Below are 24183 nucleotides of genomic sequence, written 5' to 3'. Positions count from 1 at the left end.
CAAGAGATTTGGCGTTGCTTTGCCTCAATACTCTCAAAAAGCGTTGTGGCCCAAGTCCAAGCGGAGGGGAAGTTCTTGAACCAACGCGGGTTCTCATTCCGCACTGCACTGCACTATCAACGTTGCGTTCCAACAGCATGGACCAATTCAGCCTATGATATATGCATACCATTGTTTGCAATTCTGTCGAACCTTCCTTCTCCTCATCTTCCGGGTACCAGATATGGCCCGTCTCTGGAGGTTTGAGATAGGGGAGACGAATTGGTTACTATAAGCAGGGGTCATGAGAGGCTCTGTCACGGCGCTGGCGGACCACTACACCACTAGGCTATGTTCCAAAAGGATACAAGTAACCGAAGCTGGCAGTTCGGTCGCTCAAGTGGTCTTATATAGTTTGTCCTGGAAGAGGCACCCGAGTGCATTCCGTGACAGGCTCGACGATCAAGTGCAACGGGATTAATTGGTATGTGGCACTGCTATGAAGACTTCCCCACGAAATGCAGGCCGTTAGGTGCCCTTGAAAATTCGTTTACTGGATATCTCGTGCTCCCAGAAGTCATATGACTTTTTTGATGCAACGGCAGGAACCAAGCAGACGTCCCAATTCCGTCCGTAGCAGTAACTCGGAAGGTCATGTGCAGGCAAGGTCAACATCGTACCTTCCTCACGGTACCAACGTCCCATTCTTTACAGGCCAGGAAGAAGTCAATTGCATCGTTGTGGAATCATCGCGGAGTGTCTGCACCTCGTTCCGGTGTTGCCAAAAACGTACTGCCAAACCACAAGGTCACGGTGTCACTATAAGCACTAGCTCCGGCAACGTCTTCCAACAATCAGCTACGACAGTTGCTCAACAACTGTGAATCTTCCGTAGTATAGTGGTCAGTATGTGAGCTTGTCAAGCTTGAACATCAGTTCGATTCGCTCGAGACCCGGGTTCAATTCCCGGCGGGAGAGACCAATCTTTTGTGTTTTTTGCGCTTGGTGATGTGGGACTTGTGGGACCTGGTGGAAATGGTCCGCTTGATGTAAACAAACCCCTGAATAACCTCACTTCGTATCAACGCCAATGGCGCGACTCCATCTTTATGTCCACAGCCAGTTCCAAATCCAAACCCGCATTCTGGTCGAAGCCGGTAGTTCCCAATCCCACGTCCAAACTTCCAACCGACCACCAGTCACTCACTTAACCTTCACCATCCTAACATTCCCCTTCTCATCAAACTCGGGCATCTCGGCCACCTCCCTCATCTTCTGCTGATAAAACGTCGACATCCTATACTTACTCTCCCCCTCCAACCCCGCTAAATCCCTCAGCGCCTCCTCCCCCTCCTTCACCACCGTCTCCCTAATCTCCTCACTCCTCACCATGATCTCGCACTTGAAAGGCTGCGGCCGCATATTCAGCCCGTTGGTATAAGCAAAGATATCCACCTCTTCCTCCTTTCCCGTTTCGGGGTCGTGATACTTCCTTATACTAAAAGCCCACAACAATCGCGCAACAGTAATCCAAGTCCCCTGTTCCGCCAGCGCCTGACCAGAGCAGACCCGCCTTCCCCAGCCAAAGGTCATGTACCCCTTATCTTTTTCGCCTGGAAATGGTCGGTGGTGGTCGTTGTCTGGTAAGTACCTGTCCGGGAAGAAACGGTCTGGGTCAGGGAATTCGCGCTCGTGGTGGTGGATAGCCCATACGTTGCCCTGCACCCAGCTGTGCGCTGGTATGTAATACCCTTTATAGTAATCGGGTTGGGTGTTAGAGTGCGGTTGGCCCCCGATGATAGCGACGGAGCGCCATCTCAGTACCTCTTTGACAAAGGCGTTGATGTACGGAAGGTTGGGGACATCGTCCCAGTGCGGACTTCTCCCTGAACCGATAACCCTGTCGAGTTCGGATTGGGCTTTAACCATGGCGTCGGGGAAGGCGCAGCATGCTAGCATGAACGTTATTAAGGTGGAAGAAGAAGTGTCGGAGCCGGCGCCGAAGAGGTTCCCTGTCAAGGAAGAGAGTTCGGATTCTGGTAGGTTGGATTTGATGGACTCGTCCATTAGGGTTTTTATGTAGGGTGTGGGCATCGACGCTTTGAGAGCGGGGGACTTGGATTCATATTGTTCTAGGGCTTCGAGGGCCAGGGAGTGGAAGAAGTAGTGTCCACCGCGGCCGCTCTTTTGACCGGAACCGCCGCCGCGGTAGCCGATGCCTTTGAAGAAGGGGAACCAGCGGGGGAAACGGGCGAGGACTGAACGTTCCATGTTAGTAACAGGTAGGTAGAGACCAGGAAATGGGGAAAGGGAGGGATGCTTACATGGGAAGGTTTCAAGTAACATAGGAAACCTCTTCCCCGGGACATTCAAATCCGCCGCCAGCTGCATAAGCGCAATGACCTCCGTGATAATCGGATCCTCACAACTCTTGACCCTCCTTCCAAACGCAATGATGCTAACCACACTCGTCGCATACCGTTCCAGATGTTTGACATACTCCTTCGGCTCTCTTAAATAATCCAGCGCAACGATTTTCGACTCATTATTCTGGATCTCCCTGTACCCGCGAACAGACTGGATGCCCACACCCACATGCATCAGCTTCCGGTGAATTCGCCAGTGGTCCCGGTCGCTGTTGTTCAGGATGCGCATCGTCACGAGGTTGTTCTGCCCGGTGCCGAGTTCGCCGAAGACGACCATTCGTGGACGCGAGGCGTAGATTGGGGCCTTTTTCTCGAGGATGTCGTGGGCGGCCCAGGCGTCGTTGATCCAGATTGTTGGGTTTCTGCATGCAGTCAGGTCAGCGACTGTTGCCGTGAAGGTGACTAACTGGGCAAGGGGAGATGAGCTTACCGGCCTATCCAGAACGTAATAAGAGGCGTCTGATACTTCTTAGATAGCTCTTCAAAGTAGATCCATGGTTTGTTTTCCGGTAAGGAGAAGGTGTTTCCTATGATGGGCCAGGGAAAGGGGCCCGGAGGCATTTTGGAGCGAAGCCATAGCATGTAACCATAGTCAATGATGACGGCGGTGAGTGCGAGGGCGAGTGTGAAGAGGAAAATCTTGGAGATGTTGACATTGGTGAGAACTTCCTGCGCTTTGTGGAGGTTGAATAAGTCTAGCAGCTTGTCTGACAGCATTTTGTTTTCAGCGGTGTGCTAGTCCTTGGGCAGAGTTTCCTATGTTTCTTCTGTATGACTTGCAATTGACAATGTGCTTGGTGGCAAAAATCTTGCTTGTTTAGATGTGTTCGATATTCGCAGTCAGCATCTGGAATTGAGATTGACTGGAGTGACTCGTAAACTCGAGGGCAGTATTCCTTGAAAATGAAGCCATTTCCGGGCTTGGCCAATATAGCCATCTCATCCAATCTTGTCCGAGCCATCATAAATCCATACAGCCAGTTGCTGATGGGTGGAAGGTAGCAAGAGAGGTAGACCAGGACCTGGTTCGCCTGTCGCGAATATTGGCTGCTGCGGCTCGGGTCGTTATCGTCAACGGAATGTCTCACGACCTCCTCAATTCCATGTCGGCGGTAAATCTGTGTCCCGCTCCGCCTTTGTTTCACGAGAAGTTGGAAAGCGCGGAGGTGAGGGAATGGTCAATCCCCCGCCATGGATACCGTTAATACCCATCCCCAACTCTTCGCCCACAAAGCTATCCGAGACATCGAGGTCGTCTTTATTCCGAACTGGACACCTTTCAGGACGCATTCTGCTTGAGGTTTTCACATTTCTTTTCCAGAAGAACCCTCCAACAACAGCACCCAGTGATATCTCCAAGACTAACATCCCCTCATCCCCAGTTCAGCCCTCCCTTAAAACGTGGTTCTGCTGTAACCTCATCCGTTACCGCACACCCAACGTCAACGTGCAAGACATACATACACCGGGGAGCCATCCAACCGAACCGTAGAATGCGCCGTAAACACAGTACATATCTAGATTGACAGGCTCGTCTATTGCCGTCCAACGTCCCAAATGTCTTGGCGAATAGTATCCCTTTTCGAGATTGTTTGGATGAGTGTTACCCCTAGTTTTATGGACGACCACTTCTTGGCCCCTGTCACCGGCCACTTAACCGGCTGGGCTTTGCTCGGTACCACCCCTCCTACATGAATGAGACGTATATGCCAACGACAAACTTGGTTGAGTGAAGATCGGTAGTTGAAGCAATTAGACTTGACTACATGGAGGGGTTTGTCCCGTGAGGAACCATGGGAACTCAAGCCCAGAGAATATTAGTAGCAGGGACACAACATGGGCAGGTATTGGAACCTTGCAGGGACTGATGGGACGATTTGGATCTTACTTGCCTCCTTGTTTGGTGTATGGGCACTCCGAAGGCAATGAGAAGCAGAATTGGCCCGTTATCTAGTAATAAAAGTGACTGGACATACGGAAAACCGAGCGTTAAGTTTTGAGATAAAGGCATTTGGTAGAACATGGCCAGCATGTATGGCAAATATTGGCAAGCGGAGTGTAGACCGCTTTCGTTGGTCGTCAACCTTCGGATATCTCTTCTGGAGACCCTGCAGTAGTGACGAGCAGGGAACATTGACCGATTTGAAATGAATACTATACCTTCACAACTCGTGTGAATCTTACCGCCACGGTCTGGATATTTGGATGCCGCGTCTATACTGTGTGGATGCTGATCACCAACTGCATCTTTGCACGTGGTCTCTGTGCCTCTATGCGTCGACGCATTCCCGCCTTGCCTCCTCTCCAGACCACTGGGACCCTTTAAGTCCTCATATCTCGGTGCATCGTTGCACTTGACGTTGGAATCGTTCGACTCCTGACACCCGTGTTCCCCAAGGGTTGCTACTCCTGTTGTTGAGCCTCAGCTCTTACTTTCACCCTCACCCGAGTGTTTGCCAGACACGGAGAACACCATGTCTCCGGAACAGACAGCCTCAACCATGGCGGAGAAGGATGTCGAACACCCCGTTGACATCCCGGTAGCCATCACCGCTGAGATCGAACAGAAATATGGCATCAAAGCCCACTGGAAGTGTCTCGCCGCTTGCACTTTGGTGTCCATGTGTCCCTTTCAATATGGCCTCGACTTTGGTCTCATTGGCGGTTTGCAAGCCATGCTTGGCTTTCTCAAGGTGAACACCTTAAGTTTGTTAGCTTTCATCACAATACTGACGATGAGCAGGTCTTCGGCCACCCAGCCCCTCACGTCGTCGGCGGCTGGAACCTCTCCCCCGGCCGCCAACAACTGATCTCCTCGCTCATGACCCTCGGCGCTTTCTTGTCTTCCTCTCTCGCCGGGCCCACGGCAACCTTCCTGTCTCGCAGGCAAACCATCTGGGCCGCTTCTCTGTTGTGCATCGTCTCCAACGTAATTATGATGGCCACGACCTCCATCGGCGGGCTCTACGCCGGCCGTCTACTTCTGGGTCTAGCAAACGGGTTTTACATGACCTTTTCGCAGTTGTACATCCAGGAAGTGGCCCCGGCTCGCTATCGCGGCTTGATGATCTCCAGCTTCCAAGTGTGGACTTCGGTCGGCAGTTTGGTCGGTAATGTAGTCGATAACTTTACGGAAAAGATTGACGGAAGGGATAGCTATCTTATCCCGCTTGGTCTGATTTTCATTTTTCCTGTGCTGATCAGCTTGGGACTGTTTGCCGTTCCGGAAAGTCCTCGTTGGTTGATGATGCAAGGGAAGGAGGACCAGGCGAGAAAGAGTCTGCGGTGGCATCGTCCTTATACGGATCAGATGGTGGCGGAGGAAATTAAGGATATTCAGTTGGCGCTGGCGGCGGAGGGAGAGATGCTCACGGGGGCGAGTGTGTGGGATATGTTTAGGGATCCGGTGGATAGGAGGAGGACGATTCTGGCGGTTTGTGGGTTGACGGTGCAGGGAGCGTCGGGGGCGATGTACATGATTGGTATGTTCCCTAATAGTGTTGAGAGGGATGATGACTAACCAGAGTAACAGCATACGGCACCTACTTCTTCAAGATGGCAGGCATCGGCAAGCCCTTTGAAAACCACGTCATGCTGACCTCCCTCGGCGTGGTTGCGATCCTCGCCAACTCGGCCATGATCACTCACTTTGGTCGTCGGCGCGTCTTCCTCATCAACGGTCTGATCCTCTGCGGCGTAGCCCAGCTCCTTACAGCCGTCATATATACCGTCAAACCGGGTACCAAGTCAACTGGTCAAGCCATTGTGGCGCTCGCTGTCATCTATATCCTAGGATATAACGGCATGGTAGCGACGTACGCGTGGATTTCGGGCGGCGAACTTCCATCGCAACGATTGCGGTCGTACACGTTCGGTCTGGCGACAGCAATTGGCTTCTTCGCGGCGTGGTTGACAACGTTTACGGCGCCATACTTTATCAACCCGGAATCGATGAACTGGGGACCCAAGTATGGGTATATCTGGGCGCCATCTTGCTGGATCTCTGCGTGAGTGTTGCTCTTCTCTCGGTTAGTGGATGATGCGCTAACAAGAATGATGCAGTCTCTGGGTATACTTTTACCTACCAGAAGTCAAGGGCCGCACGTTGGAAGAGATTGACCAGATGTTCGAAGCGCAGTTGCCGGCGAGGAAGTTCCGCAAGTACGTGTGTGCTGGTCGCGGTGATGTTGCAAACGAGTCGGACAGTGTCAATTCGGAGAAGAAGGGCGACGAGGTCGTGCATGCCGAGGAGGTGCGTTAGTTGCTTAACAATTGATGGGTGGAAATAGCAGTGGAGTGAGGTGAGGTTTGATAGCGCAAGAACACCTATTCATATCCTCTGGTGAATGCACATCTGATGACACCTGCACCCAACACACATCCGTGAAAACAAAATCTTAAAGAAACTTGCATGAGACAACTGACCGAGCGGGACTTCAAACGAAATGCCCCCCTCTCTGCCATGGCCGACATTTGGCGGCGGCAAGAATGAGAGACGGCAAGAATGAGAGACGGCGATATCCGTACTAAAAGTAGGGGGTGCGGTGAACGGTCGCTCAACGATAACTTTTTTAGGACGTCTGCGCCTTGCCTCAATGGTTTTCCAGTAGTAAAACAACCGTTAACTCTACTCTAACGCTTCTCATTCCCAAACGTTTGCATCTTTTTAACCGTTGGTTAATAGTTAGAGGACGGTTATTTTACCATTTTAAGCTGTTAAACGTTTTAAAGAACGAACGTTTGGGTCTATCAAACGTAAGTGTAAGTTGACGGATTCAGCGACCGTTGGAAGTTTTTGGAACGGTAAATTCACTATTGCTTGAGCGTTTCTTGGAGACACCCTCCTTCCGTACGGATGAGCCTGAGAGGAGCGAAACGGGGGGCCGAGCGGCGCGAAAGTGAGCTTGTTTCCGTTGGTGGGAGAGAGGTTCAAAGGGGAGAACACAGAACTTGAAGTGACTGCAAAAACGGGAGAAAAAAAGAAACGCCGAAATGGAAAGGTGAGTTCCGGACTCCGTTATCCTGCCAGTTGCCTGACTTATATCCAGCACAACGCAGGAAGAGAGCTGGTGAGCCGACGTGCAGGAGCGAAGGTTTTGGTCGCGACAGGATCGACAAGTGAGAGATGTAGGGCAACCGCGAACTACCGGGCTCATATTCTCCATCGAGGTCATGACGCGAATTGGGAGAAGCCATTGGGAATAATGTCAAGACATTGAAGAACCAAAATTACGTGTAAAACATCACTGGTAAGAGTACTATGGTAACTAAACTCGTCTATATTACGTATCTCGTATCTTCCTTTCTCGCGTCACGGTCTGTATCAGCCCAGATTAGGATTACCTCCACTGCATCTCCTCTCCCTCGCTTCGTTCTTCAACTCACTTTCCTCCAACTTCCTCCCCCTACAAAGCAGGACACTCCCTCGCCAACCACCAACTAATCCCCGCCACCAACCCCGCCACCTCCCCATCTTCATCAAGCGCATCAACACTCACCACATTCGGGAACCTTTGCGCACTCATCGCCCCATTCGCCCACAACTTCTCGCCCAACGCCCTGTTGGCGTCTTCGCCATACTTGACGATACTACCGGTAATCATGGTCTCAACAGGCTGCGTCAGCGTCCACGACAACAAAAACATGTCATCGTCTGCCTTGGTCCGGTGCGTCGAAAGCTTGGAGAATTGGTCGGTGATCATATTATTCAGATTATTGGTGTTGGCGTAGGAGTCGAAGATGGCCAGTTGGCCGCGGAAGAAGAAGCCTTCTTTGGAGAACTTGGAGAGGTTGACGTGTTGGTTGTCAGTGGTGATGTCGTCTACTACGAAAAGGACGGATGACTTGCGAGACAGGTCGTTGGGCTTGGACGGGTCGGAAGGCGGAAGCAGATTGGAAAGACGTTGGTAAGTGAGGTCGATATTCTCCATGGTGATGTGCGTGGCGCGGTTCTTGACGGCTAGTAGCTCCGTCATCAGGTTCTCCCATTCTTGCTGGGTGAGACGGGCTTTGGGGTTGCCGGAGAAGGTATCCGTGTTGAGACCATGGGAGAGGTTGATAATCACCAGCTCGCCTGGGTACTTGTCGGTGAAATCGTTGACTTCCCTCACGATATCGGCGATCAACTGCCCGTTTCCGCCCTGCCATCCATCCAACACCTTTTCTTTGTCTCCCCCACCGATCTTCCCAATTTCCTTGGCCAAGTCGCCCAACCCGGGAATCTTATCCAGTCCTGAGGGAAGCTTGATCCCGTCGAAAAAGGTATAATGCCCCGTGGCCCATTTGCCTCCGGCAATCACAGGGCGGATATCGAACCACCTCGCTCCGGCCTCCAGCTGCTTGCCGACCGTCATATGACTAGCATGACACTGCACCGACTCCGGTCTGGCTTTCACGAGGGCCGTACCGCCAGTGAGAAGTGACATGCCACTGTTGTGTGTCCCGGGGAGACTCATTTCTCTCAGCGTCAAGCAATGCATCCTGGAATAAGCTTGCTTCATCCACCCTGTCGTCGGAAGACCTGGGCTGGCAACCAACTCCTTTGCCGGATCAAATTTCGTCCCAGGCCTAGAAGTCTGACCGGTAGTGGAAGAGTTCCCAGCCGAAGGCGCAGCGCCCAAAACAAACGGCACATTATTCTCCTGATGCCAATCCAACACCCTGATGCTTCCCTCCGGTAACCCCAAAGCCGCAAGACTCTTCCATTCCACTTGTAACTTTGGCCCGTTCCGTCCTCGGTATTGGAACTCGATCTCCCCACCTCCATTTCCTCCCCCATGTTCCCCAATATCAAGTAAATACCTCATCTCCCCCGCATCATCCCTATGCGTCTTCGCCTCAATTTTCACCCGTACACTCTGCCCCGGATTTACGGTCTCAGGAAAAGAGTTATCCCAAACAGGCATCTGGTATGAATGACCGCCTGTTTTGCGCAGAGTAAACGGTGTGGCGTTGATGAGGAGCAGGTAAGCTGAGTTTTTCTGGAGGACGGATTTGGCTGACGAAGAGAGACTGGAAAGCGTGTTGAGGCCCGTGGGATCGGTGCTGGGTGTGGTCAGGTCGAGGTGTTGGGCTGCGTTTGGGGGGGAGGTGAGGTGGGTGATGAAAGTTGTTACGGAGTCAAAGAGGGGTGCGGCGGTGGTGACGGTGGTTGTGCCGGTAAAGGCGAGAGCTGCAACGAGGGGCTTGAATGGGAAGCGCATCTTGATGGTGCAGTGTTAGGTATTGAAAAAAGTGGTGAAAGAGTGACGTCGGTTGGTGATTGATGAATGAGTGAATTGGTGAGTTGAACCAGCTGAGGAACGAGAGACTGTGGTGAGGAGATGTGACGATCCTTAAGAACCCTCGAATGAACCTATCGAGTATCAGCTCTGTCCTTCTCAAACCCAGACACAGATCCAGAAGAAGTAGTACCTCGATATTTATCGCTGCTCGAAACCCACAGTTCAGTAGCGCTTCAATGAAGTCAGTCCAGTAATACCCGTTTGAGTGTAACCAGTCTACCACTCGACCTAAAACTTCAACCTCTATTCTTCGCTTATTCTCGAAGCAACAGAAACAAGTTGTGCAACTTTGAAGAACCGAAATCAGAAACAGAACCAACAGACCAAGATCAATCGTCCACACTCTCCAGCGCAAGACTATTATATAACCAACCCCTTTTATTGAAGCTATTCTGTCTTCTTTCTACACTACAAGGGTAAAATGGTGGAATGGGATGATCGACATTCATTATGCACCAAAACCTAATCTCGCCAATCTCGCTAAATCGCTAACACCCGCCCAACACCCGCTCAACCAGTTAGGATTATCTACCGTTGCGAGGATTGTTTCAGGGGTTGGATCGAGAAGAATGGGATAAGCGAGACGCCAAACGGGAACTCCCATGAATATGATGAGATGAGGTACGGAGTCATTCCCCAACAATAAAAAGGAGAAGGAATCTGTTGGTTTTTGTTCCCTCTGATTTTGACTTTGTGTGCAAGTGCTGGTTGGTACCTTGAGTTGGCAGCATGATTGTTTCACATCCGTTTAGGCATTTACTGTCAGATTATAAGGTTGGCAATTGAGCCACTACTCCGATAATATCGGAGCTCCAATTTTGCCAGTGTGGTGTAGTGGTGCCAATCAGACATTTACCCCCTGACTACTGCCGTAACTACTCGACGGACCCGACGGCAGATCCAATCGTGTATGGTAATTGGGGGTCTGCAGTTTTGACAGGAACCACTCGTTTGGATATTAAGACATTCGCATTGTCATAATGGAAGCTGTTATGATTGAGGTCCTGGACGACGGTCCCGAGTCTAAGACATGGGTTCAATTGCGAGGCCTCCGTGAATGACAGGACGAAGCAGAAGAAGCCGAAGAATTAGAAGAAGCATTCCAACCTGGGCCATGTGTGAGAGAGCAAGCTTTTGCAGAAACAAGAAGCAAACGATGGGAGCAAGGAAGTCAAGGGTGATACTAACGAGCCGTGTAAGAGATGAGTTCTTTTTACTACCACTACCACTACCACCTATTAATCTCTAATCCGGTCTTTCTTCGTACCGTAATTTGATTAAATACGTGCATGTCTGTTGCTGCTGTTCGTAACTGCATAGATGTATGGTATACTAAACCAAAGGGTATCGTATCGTATCGTGTATCAAAACCGAACCAAACTGAAGAAAAGGAAGACAAAACAAAACTGCTGTGCATGCCATCATGAATGCCCCATCGTAACCATCGCAAAAACCATTAAATCATAACCCATCAGACTTCCAGCCTTTTACATCTCATCCTCAAAGAACTTGATAAGTGTCCTGACACCCGAGACGCCCAGACCCATGAAGGGGTAGCAAATGTACACCAAATCGTTCCTCGCACCAAACTTCTCGCGGAACTCGGACTTGTTGACCAACTTGAGCTGCTGGCAAATAGTCTTGTAGGTGTGGCTCAATATCTTGGCTCTCATGCCGTTAAGGTGACCACCAGTGACCATCTCCGGGAGGGCACCAGCACCGAACGTCACGTTCCTGACACCGGCCTTGGCCAACATCTGGATAGCCGCGGAAATAAGCGCCTCGATGGTTCCGTTGGGAGAACCAGGGAAGTCCAAGGCGAACTTGATCTGGTACCCGTTCTCAGGAGAAAGGCGAGCAAGAACGCACATGGCGGCAACCTGACCATCCTTGTCCTCGGCCCAGAGGTAGCGACGGTGTTCCATGTCGACCCACGGACGGACCTCGGTGATGTGCACCTGCTTCTTGCCCTTGCGGTTGTCCTTCCAGTCTTGGATGCGCTTGTCGCACTTTTCGCGGATATGGTCGGGCACGGGCTCACCGATGGATACCTCGTGGATGGTAACACCCGCCTCTTCGGCTTGACGCTCCTTCTTGGCCACCTTCTTGGCCGAGTCGACCGAGACACGCTCCTCGGCAACGCAAGAGAGCGAACGCCATCCAAGCTTGGAGCCGAGAATTTCTTCGACATCGGAACTAACCAAGAGCCAAAGAGGACGGAGGTCCTTGCGGTGGCGCATGTCAGTGAGGAAGGCGCGGATGACGAGCTGGTACTGGCGAGGGTCGCAGAGGGGGTTGCCCATGACAAGAGCATAGCCGTTATCTTCGGCGTAACCAATGGCAGCACCCGTCTGCTCGTGGCGCCAGACGTGGTAGCGGTCGTCGAGCCAGGAAGTGTTGGTGGCGTCACCGTAGTTGACAATGAGCTTCTCAACAGGGGGTAGCTCAAGGCCAGTTGCGCCATGGTCATAATCATACGAGTACTTGATGGTGTCGGCTTCGGGGTGGGGAAGCTTGCCGGTGATCGCCTTGTGTTCTGGAAGGGACTTGGGGTCGCGGGGATAGAGAGAGGCGTTGCGGATGTCTCCCAGGTTAAGGAGGAGGAACACGATACGCTCGAGACCGATACCGCAACCAGCGTGGGGGAGGACACCGTAATCGAAGCCTTGAAGGTATTCTTGCATGCCGAGAGGCTCAATGCCGGCCTTCTTCATGCGCTCCTCCAAAAGGTGAGGCCTGTGGATACGCTGACCACCGGTGGTGATCTCCTGGCCACGAAGGAAGATGTCGAACGAGTTGGTGAAGCGGTCATCCTCGGGGTCGAGATGGGTATAGAAAGGACGAACGGAAGCTGGGAACTTGTCGATGATGTAGTAATCGGTCTTGTACTTCTCCTTGATGACCTTGCCCAACTGAATCTCGGCGCGGGTGCTAAGATCCTCAGTCTCGACAGCGGGTCTGCCGTGGTCATCGGTCCAGCCGGAATCGTTGAGAAGCTTGATGGCATCCTTGAAGGGAATGATGGGAGTCTCTGGTAGCCAGACCAGATCCTCATGTGGGAAGCGAGTCTTGATGATCTCGATCTCTTTGCGGTACTTGCCATAGATACCCTTGAAGATCTCTTTCATCAAGCCGTCGATAATCTGCATGGCCTCGTGGTAGTCCTGCTCGATGGCCATCTCCAAATCCATACCGGTGTATTCGGTCAAGTGACGATGGGTGTTGCTGTCCTCAGCACGGAAGACGGGGCCGATCTCAAAGACGCGACCAAAGTCGGCAGAGATGCTCATCTGCTTGGCCAACTGGGGACTTTGCGCGAGGAAGGCATTCCGGCCAAAGTAGTTGACTTTGAAGACTTCGGCACCTGACTCGGTAGCAGCGGGCTGCAGCTTGGGAGTGTGGATCTCGATGAAGCCCTTGTCCTCGAGGTATCGGCGGAAGACGCTGCAGATGCCGGCGTTGATGCGGAAAATGGACTGAGCGGTGGGTGTGCGGAGGAAGGCAATGCGGTTGGAGACACGGACTCTTGTCGAGGCCAGGGACTCCAGCTGATGTGTCTCGCTGTCCATCTCGACATGGTCAATGGAGTGGACATCGACGGGAAGATGCTCGTCGATGGGGACGACGAGGTACATGCTCTCGATCAAGACCTCCATATTGTGAACGGTGCATCCCTTGATCTCCTCGGGGGGTTGTTGTAGCTTTCCTTCGACGTGTACAAAGCCCTCGGCGGTGATGTGCTCGGCCCAGCGGACAAAGTTCTCGGAGACGACGCCATCTCTGACGGACAGGACGCCCTGGACCGTCTCGATCTGGTCGCGGAAGACGATGAAGGCGAGTTTGGAGCTCATTGCGCGAACGTGGTGGACGCGGGCTCGGAAGCTGACAGTCTTGCCGATATTCTGATAGTCGTTGACGAGGGCTTGAAGGGACTTTGCGGGAGCGAGGGCTTCCTCTTCTTGTGTTCCGTATCGTCGGGCAATCTCCGGGCCGTCGGCTTCGTGCCACTTCTTCTCGTCATCGTTGCGTCTCTGGACTGACAGCTTCTTTTCCTGTTCGAGTTGGTATTCCCTTGCGCGCTTCTCCTGGACCTTTTTGATGTTTTTCTTTTCGCGTTCGTCGTTGAGCTGGTCGATATCGCCGATCTTTGGTTTGCTCATGTGGTTTTTGGCTGACGAGTGGCCGATGATGCGGTTGAGAGCCAGCAATGGCTTCTTGAGCTTGCCTGGCGACATGGCTCTAGGTAGGGTATCTGGGGTATCTGGTGGGGTATTTGTTTTTGTTTACCTGGTGATGTTGGTGGTGGTGGTTGCGTGGGACAACAACTTGCGGACTGTATGGCAGCCCCAAGACAGAATGGTGAAGAAAGTCAGGCCGGGTACAATGCTGACAGCGTACTATGCAATGCAAGATGGTGATGATGGAGACTAAAAAGAAAAGCAAAAAGCAGGGGAGATTGGTAGAGAACATTTATTAGGAAAGAGGGAGGACGACAAAAACAAAGTGATGACGAAGGTTCGGGAATTTGCTGGGGAACTTGATTGCACCCTGGTCACTTGTCCGGTTACAGTACGTGGGCTTCGCTTGGTCAGAGGGCCACGAGGGGCCCAGAAGCATGGATGTTTACAGCTTGTGATTCAGGGCAAGAGCCACTAAAAACCGTCAGACTTCAGATGTCGGCGGAATGGGACGAGATGGACCATGCCACTGCTTTTTTTGTTTGATATTCGGGACGTTTTGTGCCTGGAAATCCAACAAGGTCTGATCCTGATTACGGTGTTACTGTAATTGATTCTTGGCTTTCTTTCCGAGTATCCGAAAGGGTGTCTGGGGACTGTACGTGATGGTGATCATCGTCAAGGACATGGCTGTCAAAGTCCGTCATCCGCTCCTCCCTCCACTCCTGCCGTACGCAGGTACATGTGAATGGCATTTTGTTGAGACGAGGACACCCTCAGGAACTGAAGTGCAAGTATTGTCATTATCCATTTTGTTGATCCAGTTCAATATGACGGAGTATTCCCTCCGGTACTGTTATTTTCCATGTTTCATTCAACCGTCGTTTGTTACTGAAAAGGCTGCCCTCTTGACTAAAATGCGCTTGCCTTGTCAATGTCAACTTGTCTTTGCGACTTCCTTCCTGTCAGAGATGAAACAGAAGGCTCGGAAATGGTCCAACCACCCCAAGCGCGGAAAGAGCAAACGACGTCATGGTTCTTATGACGTCACAGTTTATGCAGCAGAGTGCCAAGAACTTGGCAGGGCGGCCAATGTCGGCAGAAAGAATGAAACAAGTCAAAACATCACACGATTCATAGCAGAGGTTTTTAAGGGTGAAGTAACAAGAATTCTGGGCGGTATTAGTACAGAACGTGACTTTTCATATTATTCTTACTCAAGTTGTCCAATTCGTTGCCGACCGTCATCGTCGTCGATCTTCTGTGGAGTTCTTTTTCCTTATCGCGACTTTTGCGGCAGGCAGAGCCTTATCGCACAGCTACCTAGAAGCGGGCCAATCAGTCCACCACCTTGTTGCCAAATGACATCAACTCCCATCCTTTCCTTTTCCACCGCAGCCCACTGATCACAATTGCGCACAGCCTTGTTAGTCGGTGTCCAAGTCCTGTTTCTGTTCCTGTTCCTGCTCCTGCAATTGGAGACTGGACCACAAACAATGACGGACTGTTGCTGTGGCACTCATGGAGGTAAATGCGACACGCGAGAAACATTGACAAGCAATAAATCGCTGAATTAGTATTTTGACCATATCCCACCTTTGGTGCTACCTCTCGTCCTCTAGACATTCCCTAGACGCTGACCACCATCACCTCATTGCCGTAACTCTTGCTGACCCTTTGTCGCAATATCTTTATATACTCCGTCTAGTCTGCAACCTAATACTAGGTCGACTCGCCAACATCATGCCAGACGTCAAGCTAGTTCCCAACATTCCCACTGTCGAGGGTATTCCCATCCCGCCGACAACCACCAAAGATGAAGGCAGCTGGTTGAGACCACAGACCGCCGACGATGTCAACAACCCGGCGTCTTCACGATGGTATCTCAAGGCCCAGGCCTCTGCTTTGCGATCCGGCCAATACATCGGCATGACCCTCCACTACCTCGCCAGTCCTCGACCACCAAACCCCAACTTTACCCTCACGATCCCGTCGCTTCTATCCAAATACAAGGGCACATTTACCCTCCAATTCTACACACCAAAGGGCTACGAAGAGGCCTCTAAGCACGGCAAGCGATACCCCGCAGTCGTCAACTTCCACGGCGGTGGCTTCACAATCGGCAACGGTACCGACGATGCCCGATTTGCTCGCTACGTCCTCGACACCTGCGACGCCATCTTTGTCTCGGTCGACTACCGTCTCGCGCCCGAATACCCTTTTCCGACCGCCGTCGACGACGCCGCCGATGCGCTCTTTTACATCATCCGCCAGTCGGCCGACCTGCACATCGATCCCATGAAGCTCGCGACATCCGGTTTCTCTGCTGGCGGCAACATCGCTATCACTGCGACTTTGCGCTTCAATGAACACTTGAAGGAAATTGCCGATCCCGAAAACAAGACGCCCCCAGTCCCCGATCACAAGATTCGCGCCATTGCGACTTGGTACCCCGTTACCGACTACAGCGTCTCGCGCGCCGAGAAGCGCGCCACCTGTGTCAAGCCCGAGCACACGTTGCCTCCTACCATGACGAACCTCTTTGACGGGTCCTACCTCTACCCCGGTGATCTGAGGATGGATCACCCATGGCTGTCGCCATCCAGAGCCAGCGACGAGGAACTCAAGGACGCCATCCCGGAGAACGTGCTGGTGTACACATGCGAATGGGACATGCTACAGAAGGAAGGCGAGGCGTTCGCTAAGCGGTTGGCAGCCGAGCCGCTGAACAAGACCGTTCACCACAGGATGATTCCCGGGGTGCCGCATGGTTGGGATAAGAGTCCGGATCCGTTGAAGCCGGCAATGCACACCCAGGAGGTGTACACGGATTGTTGTCGCAAGTTGTTGTCGATTTTTAATGCGGCGGATTGACGGATACCCCGGAGGAGTTATTGGCAGGCTTGTTTGAAAAAGGAGAAGTTGGTTGTTGACGACGAGGAGGAGGAGGAACTGGCGAGGGCGAGGACGAGTACGAGTACGAGTACCAACGAGTAAACCTTAATGATAGTAACCTCTCCATGAAAATTATGATCACTTTTACATATTGACATCTTTTCGAAGCATCGTTGAGTGTGGAAATGTTTGGAGCTGTGTACTTTGGTCTGGAATTGGTACATGACAAGTAGCTTCCCTGAGGTCCCAATGTAGCTGGTAGCTATCCCAAACGGGCTGCATTTCTCCCATGGGTATGTTGCTTAGAAATCACCACGACAAAGAGGAAGCTAACATTGAGGGGATCCAGGCACCGTCCTCGGCATCGTCTGTATGCGTGTCGTAGTGCGAGATATCGCGATACCACCTCCAGGCAGTAAGTAGTGCTTACCAATTCGGCGTTAACAACATATCCCGCCATGACGGATTATCAATTCGGCGTTAACAACACATCCCGCCATGACGGATTACCAATTCAGCCGACCCCTCGTCCTACTCTACCCTGCGATCCAAGTCTAGGCAGCCTCAACGAAGACCATAGGAATATACGCGTCAAGACTTTCTACATAACCCGATGGTTATCCTCTCGAACGTCAAGTCTTGACACAATATCCTCGCATCGACTTTCTATCTTCCCCTATCCACCATCGCCCCTTCCACAGAATCAATTCCCAGCCCTTTACCAGAATACTCAATCAATATCAACACCAGCATCAGCACCGACCAAATCCACACCATCGCCCCAGAACCATCAACCACGCAGCCAATCTACCAACCCCACCCAACATCAAAATGGCACCAATCCGCCTAGCCCTAGTCGGCCTCTCCTCCACCTCTCCCTCCTGGCTATCCAACGCCCACCTGCCCTACCTCCTCTCCTCGCGGGGCAAAGACAAATTTCAAATCGTCGCTCTCCAAAACTCTTCCGTCGAAGCAGCCCGCAAAGCTATCGATTCCTACAAGCTTGATCCAGAAACGGTGAAGGCGTATGGTAGTCCCGAAGAGCTCGCCAAAGACGACAACGTCGAACTAGTCGTCGTCGGAACGAGAGTGGATGTGCACTACTCTAACCTTAAGCCGTTGCTTGAGGTGTGGAAGGATACTTCAATCGGAAAGAAGAGAGGAGTCTACTCCGAGTGGCCTTTGGCTTCGAACTTGCAGCAGATTGAGGAGTTGATTCAACTGGCAAAGGAAACAAGAGTGAAGACGGTGGTGGGAACGCAAGGGTTTGCGAGTCCGGTTGTGAAAAAGGTTGAGGAGCTGTTGAAGAGTGGGAAGATTGGCAAGGTGCTGAGTTCGGAAGTGAGACTCAGTGGTTTGACGGAGGAGAGGGATGCGGTTGCTGAAAAGATAGAGTATTTCACTAGGAGGGAGGTGGGTGGGAATTTGTGGAGTATTGGTGGTGGGCATAGTATGTCTTTCTCTTTTTTTCCCTTCATCCTTCTTTCTTTCTTTCCCTTTGATCTTCCCCTTCCCCGTTTGACTTCTGCCTGCCATCTACCCCTTCCCCCCTTGACATTTCCACCAGCGGCCGACGACGACAAATGACCACATGGCAAAAACAGAATACAAACTAACAGAATCAAAAAACAGTAATCGACCTCCTACAATTCACTCTCGGCGACCTCCCCCCCTCCACCATAAAATCCCACTTCCAGATCCAACATCCTCTCGTGCCCATCACCAACTCAACCGGCGCCGTAACCAAAACAGCCCAATCCAACGTCCCCGACCTTCTATACCTCACCGGCTCCCTCCCCTCCTCCTCCTTCGTCCAAGCCAACGCCTCCCTATCACTGCGCATGCGCCGCGGTCCTCCCTTTCCCGGCGAGCCAGCTTTCGTGTGGACGATCACTGGCGAAAAGGGAGAGATCAGAGTTACTAGCACTGAATCTGTCACAATCTTTTTGGGGCTTGGGGAGGTTAAGGTTGAGGTGCATGATTATGGAAGTAACGAGGTGGAGGAGGTGGAGTGGAGGTGGGAGGGGTGGCAGGAGGAGTTGAAGTTGCCGGGGCCGGCGAGGAATGTGGGGAGTGTTTATGAGGGGGTTTATGAAGATTGGGTAAATGATGGCAGGGGTAATGAAGGTAAGGAAGGGGGAAAGAAAGGATATAATGATTGGGAGGTTGCGGGTAGGAGACATGAGCTTTTGGAAAGGGCGTTGGCCGATAATGGGTTTTGATTCTAAGCCTGACCTCTGAATGATGGGAAGGGATGGAGTGACGGTAAGGATATGGGATAGGGTAGCTGAGTGGACTAGAGTTCCAAGGGCAGTTTGAACAACCTAATAGCGTTTTCCCTAGCAACCATCTCCTTTTGTCTTTCAGGGAGATCAACTCCTTCTTTCCACCAGCTTTGCGCTTCCTCGATTGTGTCGTAGGGGTAGTCTTTTCACGTCACATCCAGTCAGTCACATTAGATCCAGTCGAAGTCAGTTACCCCAAAAACACAAGAGGTGATTGGAAAGATAACGTACCGATAGAAAACAAGCATCTCTCCACGCCAATCTGGTCGAGACGCTTTCTTGACGGGTTTGTTGTACCAGTGGCTGGCGCGCCAGAGGTTGAAGGGGATGCTTTTGGCCCGATTGGAATCAGCGTCGTTCGTCACATGCACAGGACACAGGGCCGTCGCCGCCACCATCATCATCATCACTACCTGGAGGAGAGGGGTGCTATACGCAAATGGGACATGGAAGGAAAGGAGAGGAAACGAAACGAGTACTCACCCCTCCCCAAGATGTCCAACCACCACCTGCACCCCAGGGAACTCATCAAACACCCCGCCCGAACAAATGGCATATAAGTGCTTGCTCAAGTCCAAATGGAATTGGACCGCTGCTCCCAAGAGGTGTTTGCGTTGTGCCCACCACCCCTTTTCTCCTCTCCCCTTGTGCACCTTCACGTCCCGGGTTGGCCCCTCCCCTTTCCCATCAGCTTCTCCTGCCCCTAGAGGTTTCAACTCCTTATTAGGCGGATACCTAGGATGCAAATAAACCGGCACCCCCAACTGTTCCACTTCCTTCCAAAATGGCTGGTATTCGCGTGTGTTGTACCACTTCTTCCCGGTTCCCTCATCACCTCCTTCTGCTTCAACTTCTTGATAATCATTGATGATCACCCCAAACATCCCCAAATCATTCACGGCCCTCCTAACTTCAGCGGCTGCCTCCTCCGTATTGTGCATAGAAACACTCGCCAACGCTCCAAACCGGGCAGGATTCTTCGCAACTGAGCGAGCGAGCCAATCATTCGCTTCCCTTGCTATCTTCGCTGCTTCTACCGGATCAGACCGGCCTTGGGGACCCGAAGAGGTTGGAGATAAAAGCATGTATTCTACGTCATGGGCATCCATTTGCTCCACGCGGGCCACGGGGATATCCAGCAGCTGGGCAGTGTGTTTATGGAGGTGCTGGATGGGGTTTCCGGAGGGATTGGTGGAGGAAGGGTTGAAGATGGAGGCTATGGCGGCCATTCAGGAGATGCCGGAGGGGTTGAGGACTGCGTCCTCGATGGCGATGGTGCCCTTGGGGGCTTTCTTTGCCGTCGTGGCCGCCGCTGCTGGGGGGTTTGAGGGACCTGCCCCTAATGTAGGGGAGGGAGTAGTGATGTCGGACATTTTCCTGTTGGGGTTAAAGTTATTCGTGGTGAACAGGTCGATACATGGAAAACAACCAGTGGAGGTGACCGGAGAATTGAAGGGGTCCGGTTCGTCGAGATCAGTTGGGAAGTCTCTGGAAGGATGCACGAGTGAGGATGCAGGATGATGATCTTCACTTGAAGGAAGGCTTATGGTAGGGTGAGGTTTACCTTAGTCAGGCATATCGATCCTTTAAAGCAGCTTCCAACAAGAAGGGCAACCTCCCTGAAATAACCTTCTCTTCTTTGCCCATTCATCGTCATTCCCTCGACCCTTTCGTCTTCCACTTCCCCAGCAGACCTTATCCGGAGAAGTTGCATGTGTTGATCACATAGCCGCTCCATGCGGGGAGACATCCGAACGGAACCACTGCCGTTCGTCACCCGAACGTAACTCGGTGTTTGTTTTGCCAAATGTCAACGAAGGAAGGGTAACACGAGGGTCTTGGTAAGCGGGGCAATTTCAGGGGAGCACAACCTCAACGGCGTTAAGGGTGCTATGTCCGGCTACCGAAGGCACTGGAAGGGGAAGAAACAGTGCTGATTGGACAATGGATAGTTTTGATAGTGGGTAATTGTAGGAGGGTGGCAACGGTGGTGTTGGCGTGGTGATAGTGTGTCGAAACACCTGCACTACAAAACACTACCACTCAAGATCTCCATAGGGACGGCGGATGAATCCGAAGATGGTGCTCGGTATGACCTAAAATATTACTGTTCGTAACAAGACGACAGAGTGATCCGACCGGGCCAGTTGACTTCCGCTGACTTTCGGCGGTCGATGCGGCCGCCGAGCTGATAAACTTCAGTTTGGCCAGTTAAACTCTCCAAAATCCGTAGAATCCGGACTGCGTGTCAACCGCCAAGAGTCATTGTCCGACGGGAAGGATCAAGATGTATCATTGACAGCAACGTCGGGCGGCCAACGAGGCATTAGCCCCTCCTCTTGTATTTCCCGGTCTTCTTTATCCCCGCTCGTTGTTTTCCTTTAAAGTGCTTGACGTCCCTCCCCTTCGGCAGTTTGAAAGTCTGGACATCAACCGGCAGAAGCATCTCGACATTGCGGAAACACCAATATCGAGCCGTCACTCATCTATCCGCGTCGTATTGCCAGATATACCCATACACACCACCCAACATGGCCACTTCAGTCAACGTCAACGGCATTGAGTTCCAGCCGAGGCTGCTCATCAATGGCGAGGTAGGTTACTCCCGTCTTGTCATAGCCCAATGACCGAGTGACCGAGGCTAACCAAATTCAACCGCCTGCAGTTCGTCGAAGCATCCGACAAGGCTACCTTCAACGTCGTCAACCCTGCCACCGGCGAGATCTCTTGCAAGGTCCCCGAGGCCACCGAAGATGATACCAACAAGGCTGTGGCCGCGGCCAAAGCAGCTCAAGCCGGATGGGCCGCCCTGGACCCAACCAAGCGCGGTGCCTGCCTCAAGAAGCTCGCCGCCTTGATCCGCGAGAACAACTCGACCCTCGCCCACCTCGAGTCCATTTCCATGGGCGTGCCGCTGTCGCACTACTTCCACGCCAGCGCCGGCGCCGACGAGCTCGACTACTTTGCCGAAGCATGGCCGCACATCCAGGGCCAATCCAGCGTCAACACGCCCGGCTTCATGACCATGACGCTCCGCCAGCCCTTTGGCGTCGTAGCCTGCATCATCCCCTGGAATGCGCCCCTCTACTTCTTCTGCGGCAAGGCCGCCGCCGCTTTGATCACGGGTAACACTGTCGTCCTCAAGTCCTCGGAAAAAGCTCCCCTGGCCGTCGCCTTTGCCGCCTCGCTCATCGCCAAAGCGGGTTTCCCGCCCGGCGTCTTCAACGTCCTTTCCGGCCACGGCGTTCCCTCCGGCCGCTGTCTCACGCGCCACATGGACGTGCGCGCCCTCTCTTTTACCGGCTCCAGCCGCACGGGTAAGTTGATCCAAGAAGAAGCCGCCAAGACGAACCTCAAGAGCGTGACGCTCGAACTCGGCGGCAAATCCCCAGCCATCATCTTCGACGACGCCGACATCGAGCAAGCAATTTCCGCAACCATGACTTCCATCATCCTCAACTCGGGACAAGCCTGCATAGCCAACTCGAGGCTATACGTGCACAAGAGCGTTTCGCAGAAATTCATCGAGGCCTTCACGCAGCGCATGGCCTCTGTGCAGGGCGGCAACCCGCTCGACGCTTCAACGCAAATGGGTCCTCAGGCGGACGAGGTGCAGTACAAGAACATTTTGTCGTACATCGAAGAGGGCAAGAAGACCGGTACTTTGGCCGTGGGCGGCAAGGGAAAGCTGGACTCGACAAAGGGATACTTCGTCGAGCCGACCGTGTTCCTCAATACACCGGAGGACGCCAAGATCATGAAGGAGGAGGTGTTCGGTCCCGTGCTGAATATTAATACCTTTGAGACGGAGGAGGAGGTGATTGCCAAGGCGAACGATACCGAGTTTGGCTTGTACGCGGCCGTGTTCACCAAGGATCTGAGCAGGGCGATGAGGATGGCTAAGGCGTTGGAGAGCGGCTATGTGGGCATTAACTGTACAAGCCCTACCGCGGGAAGGGATTTGCCGTTTGGTGGGTATAAGGGGAGTGGACAGGGACGGGAGGGGAGACTGTATAGCATGGAGCACTTTTTGGAGGTTAAGAGTGTGATTATCAAGTTGGATGAGGCGAAGTTGTAGATGGAAAAATGGTCGAGGGGGGGAATAAGGATAGCAAAGCGAAGGAAGATGAAATGGGAAGAGATTTTGATGCACAGATTTTTTTCGTTGGATGCAGATGTCATTGGGTTGAGGCTTACCTAGACCATGCAGTTACAGTCTCAGAAGTGTTTTTGTACTATCAGGTTCTGCCCCTGGTCCCGCAGTTTCTGCACCTCGTCTATTAAGCAAGTAACTGGACAGCCGCGGCAACTTCCGTCTTCATCAACCACAACCACAGCCACAACCACGAGCTCCTCTTGCCAATTCTTTCTCCTCCGACGAAACATGACCACGGCAGTCGCGCAAGTACGTATCACAAAACCTTACGATGTCAACAAACCCCGACTGAACTATGGCTAGATGAAGTTTATCACAGAACAGAAAGCATCATGTCACAGTTGAGTTTATGGTCGAATTGTAGCCGAAATGGTTTCTTCTGGGTACCACCAGCAATGGCCAGCAACTATCTGTTATTCTGGTCCATCTTTGCCCTGCCTCTTATCTGTGGGCATTTCCATCTTGATCCCTTGCCTGTCAGGCAATCCGTTGTACCACGCTTCTCTTGTCCAAACGCCTCGCTAAAAGATAGCAACAATCCCAAGTCAAGCCCCATCTCCCCATCACGATTCCTCCCATCGCTAACCGCCAATCGTGAGTTGTCGAAAGCCAAACCGCGCAAGGTAAAAAAAGAAAAGGGAATGAAGAGCCGCAGATATGCAAGGACGAGGGATGAGGAGTCGCGCCGCACGGGAGCCCCTCAGATCACAGCGGGGATGGGCTTGCCGGTCATGTATTCGATGTTCATGACCTTATGATCGGTGGGGTTCTCGATGGCGACGTTGCCGCCGCTTCCCAACTGGTGGGGGTAGGTGGCCTGGTTGGCACCCGCCGCCAGGGTGCACTTTCCATCATAACCATTCTTGCAAATCAAGTCGTTGATGTTCCAGAGTTGGTAGTTCTTACCAACCCAGGTGTCGCGCGAGAGGCAGGAGGTGAGATAGTTCATGGAGTTAGCGCCCTGAAGGTGCAGCTTTCCCG

General features: G+C 52.4%; 8 protein-coding genes and 1 non-coding gene across 9 annotated transcripts; 5 read left to right on the top strand and 4 right to left on the bottom strand.

The window, feature by feature from the left end:
- Positions 1-864: 864 nt before the first annotated feature.
- SMAC4_14048 lies at positions 865-957 on the top strand. The gene is made up of 2 exons: positions 865-901; positions 923-957. It is a non-coding gene; the product is annotated as a tRNA-Asp (tRNA).
- A 225-nt stretch (positions 958-1182) lies between these two features.
- Positions 1183-3122, bottom strand: SMAC4_03894 (uncharacterized protein; the record flags this gene model as incomplete). The annotated part of the gene is made up of 3 exons (XM_066090018.1): positions 1183-2237; positions 2304-2767; positions 2836-3122. 3 exons carry the CDS (start codon positions 3120-3122, stop codon positions 1183-1185), a joined length of 1806 nt encoding a protein of 601 aa, XP_065947650.1.
- A 1757-nt stretch (positions 3123-4879) lies between these two features.
- On the top strand, positions 4880-7246 carry SMAC4_03895 (uncharacterized protein; the record flags this gene model as incomplete). The annotated part of the gene is made up of 4 exons (XM_003347749.2): positions 4880-5098; positions 5149-5887; positions 5938-6412; positions 6468-7246. 4 exons carry the CDS (start codon positions 4880-4882, stop codon positions 6664-6666), a joined length of 1632 nt encoding a protein of 543 aa, XP_003347797.1. The 3' UTR covers positions 6667-7246.
- Positions 7247-7365: 119 nt separating this feature from the next.
- Positions 7366-9980, bottom strand: SMAC4_03896 (uncharacterized protein). The gene is made up of 2 exons (XM_003347750.2): positions 9819-9980; positions 7366-9759 (listed from the first exon to the last, which is right to left on the bottom strand). The coding sequence occupies exon 2, from the start codon at positions 9605-9607 to the stop codon at positions 7811-7813; it is 1797 nt and encodes a 598-aa protein (XP_003347798.1). The 5' UTR covers positions 9608-9759; positions 9819-9980; the 3' UTR covers positions 7366-7810.
- Positions 9981-10886: 906 nt separating this feature from the next.
- SMAC4_03897 (uncharacterized protein) lies at positions 10887-13923 on the bottom strand (the record flags this gene model as incomplete). Its single annotated transcript, XM_003347751.2, has 1 exon — positions 10887-13923. One exon carries the CDS (start codon positions 13921-13923, stop codon positions 11176-11178), a length of 2748 nt encoding a protein of 915 aa, XP_003347799.1. The 3' UTR covers positions 10887-11175.
- Positions 13924-15609: 1686 nt separating this feature from the next.
- SMAC4_03898 (uncharacterized protein) lies at positions 15610-16740 on the top strand (the record flags this gene model as incomplete). The annotated part of the gene is made up of 1 exon (XM_003347752.1): positions 15610-16740. One exon carries the CDS (start codon positions 15610-15612, stop codon positions 16738-16740), a length of 1131 nt encoding a protein of 376 aa, XP_003347800.1.
- Positions 16741-17592: 852 nt separating this feature from the next.
- On the top strand, positions 17593-18983 carry SMAC4_03899 (uncharacterized protein; the record flags this gene model as incomplete). Its single annotated transcript, XM_003347753.2, has 2 exons — positions 17593-18211; positions 18394-18983. 2 exons carry the CDS (start codon positions 17593-17595, stop codon positions 18981-18983), a joined length of 1209 nt encoding a protein of 402 aa, XP_003347801.2.
- Positions 18984-21168: 2185 nt separating this feature from the next.
- On the top strand, positions 21169-23257 carry SMAC4_03900 (uncharacterized protein). Its single transcript, XM_003347754.2, has 2 exons — positions 21169-21640; positions 21712-23257. Exons 1-2 carry the CDS (start codon positions 21578-21580, stop codon positions 23122-23124), a joined length of 1476 nt encoding a protein of 491 aa, XP_003347802.2. The 5' UTR covers positions 21169-21577; the 3' UTR covers positions 23125-23257.
- A 645-nt stretch (positions 23258-23902) lies between these two features.
- Positions 23903-24151, bottom strand: SMAC4_03901 (uncharacterized protein; the record flags this gene model as incomplete). The annotated part of the gene is made up of 1 exon (XM_003347755.1): positions 23903-24151. The coding sequence occupies one exon, from the start codon at positions 24149-24151 to the stop codon at positions 23903-23905; it is 249 nt and encodes an 82-aa protein (XP_003347803.1).
- Between the last annotated feature and the right edge of the window lie 32 nt (positions 24152-24183).

The sequence above is a fragment of the Sordaria macrospora genome, chromosome 7 (genome assembly GCF_033870435.1).
Source record: "Sordaria macrospora chromosome 7, complete sequence".
Classification (NCBI taxonomy): Eukaryota; Fungi; Ascomycota; class Sordariomycetes; order Sordariales; family Sordariaceae; genus Sordaria; species Sordaria macrospora.
This window is presented reverse-complemented; position numbering and strand designations above follow the sequence as displayed.

Bases quoted from the DNA above. Each gene is read 5' to 3' on its own strand.
- SMAC4_03896 (XM_003347750.2), bottom strand. From the start codon at position 9,607: ATGCGCTTCCCATTCAAGCCCCTCGTTGCAGCTCTCGCCTTTACCGGC.
- SMAC4_03900 (XM_003347754.2), top strand. From the start codon at position 21,578: ATGGCCACTTCAGTCAACGTCAACGGCATTGAGTTCCAGCCGAGGCTG. The intron at 21,641-21,711 runs GTAGGTTACTCC...AACCGCCTGCAG, and splicing joins GGCTGCTCATCAATGGCGAG to TTCGTCGAAGCATCCGACAA.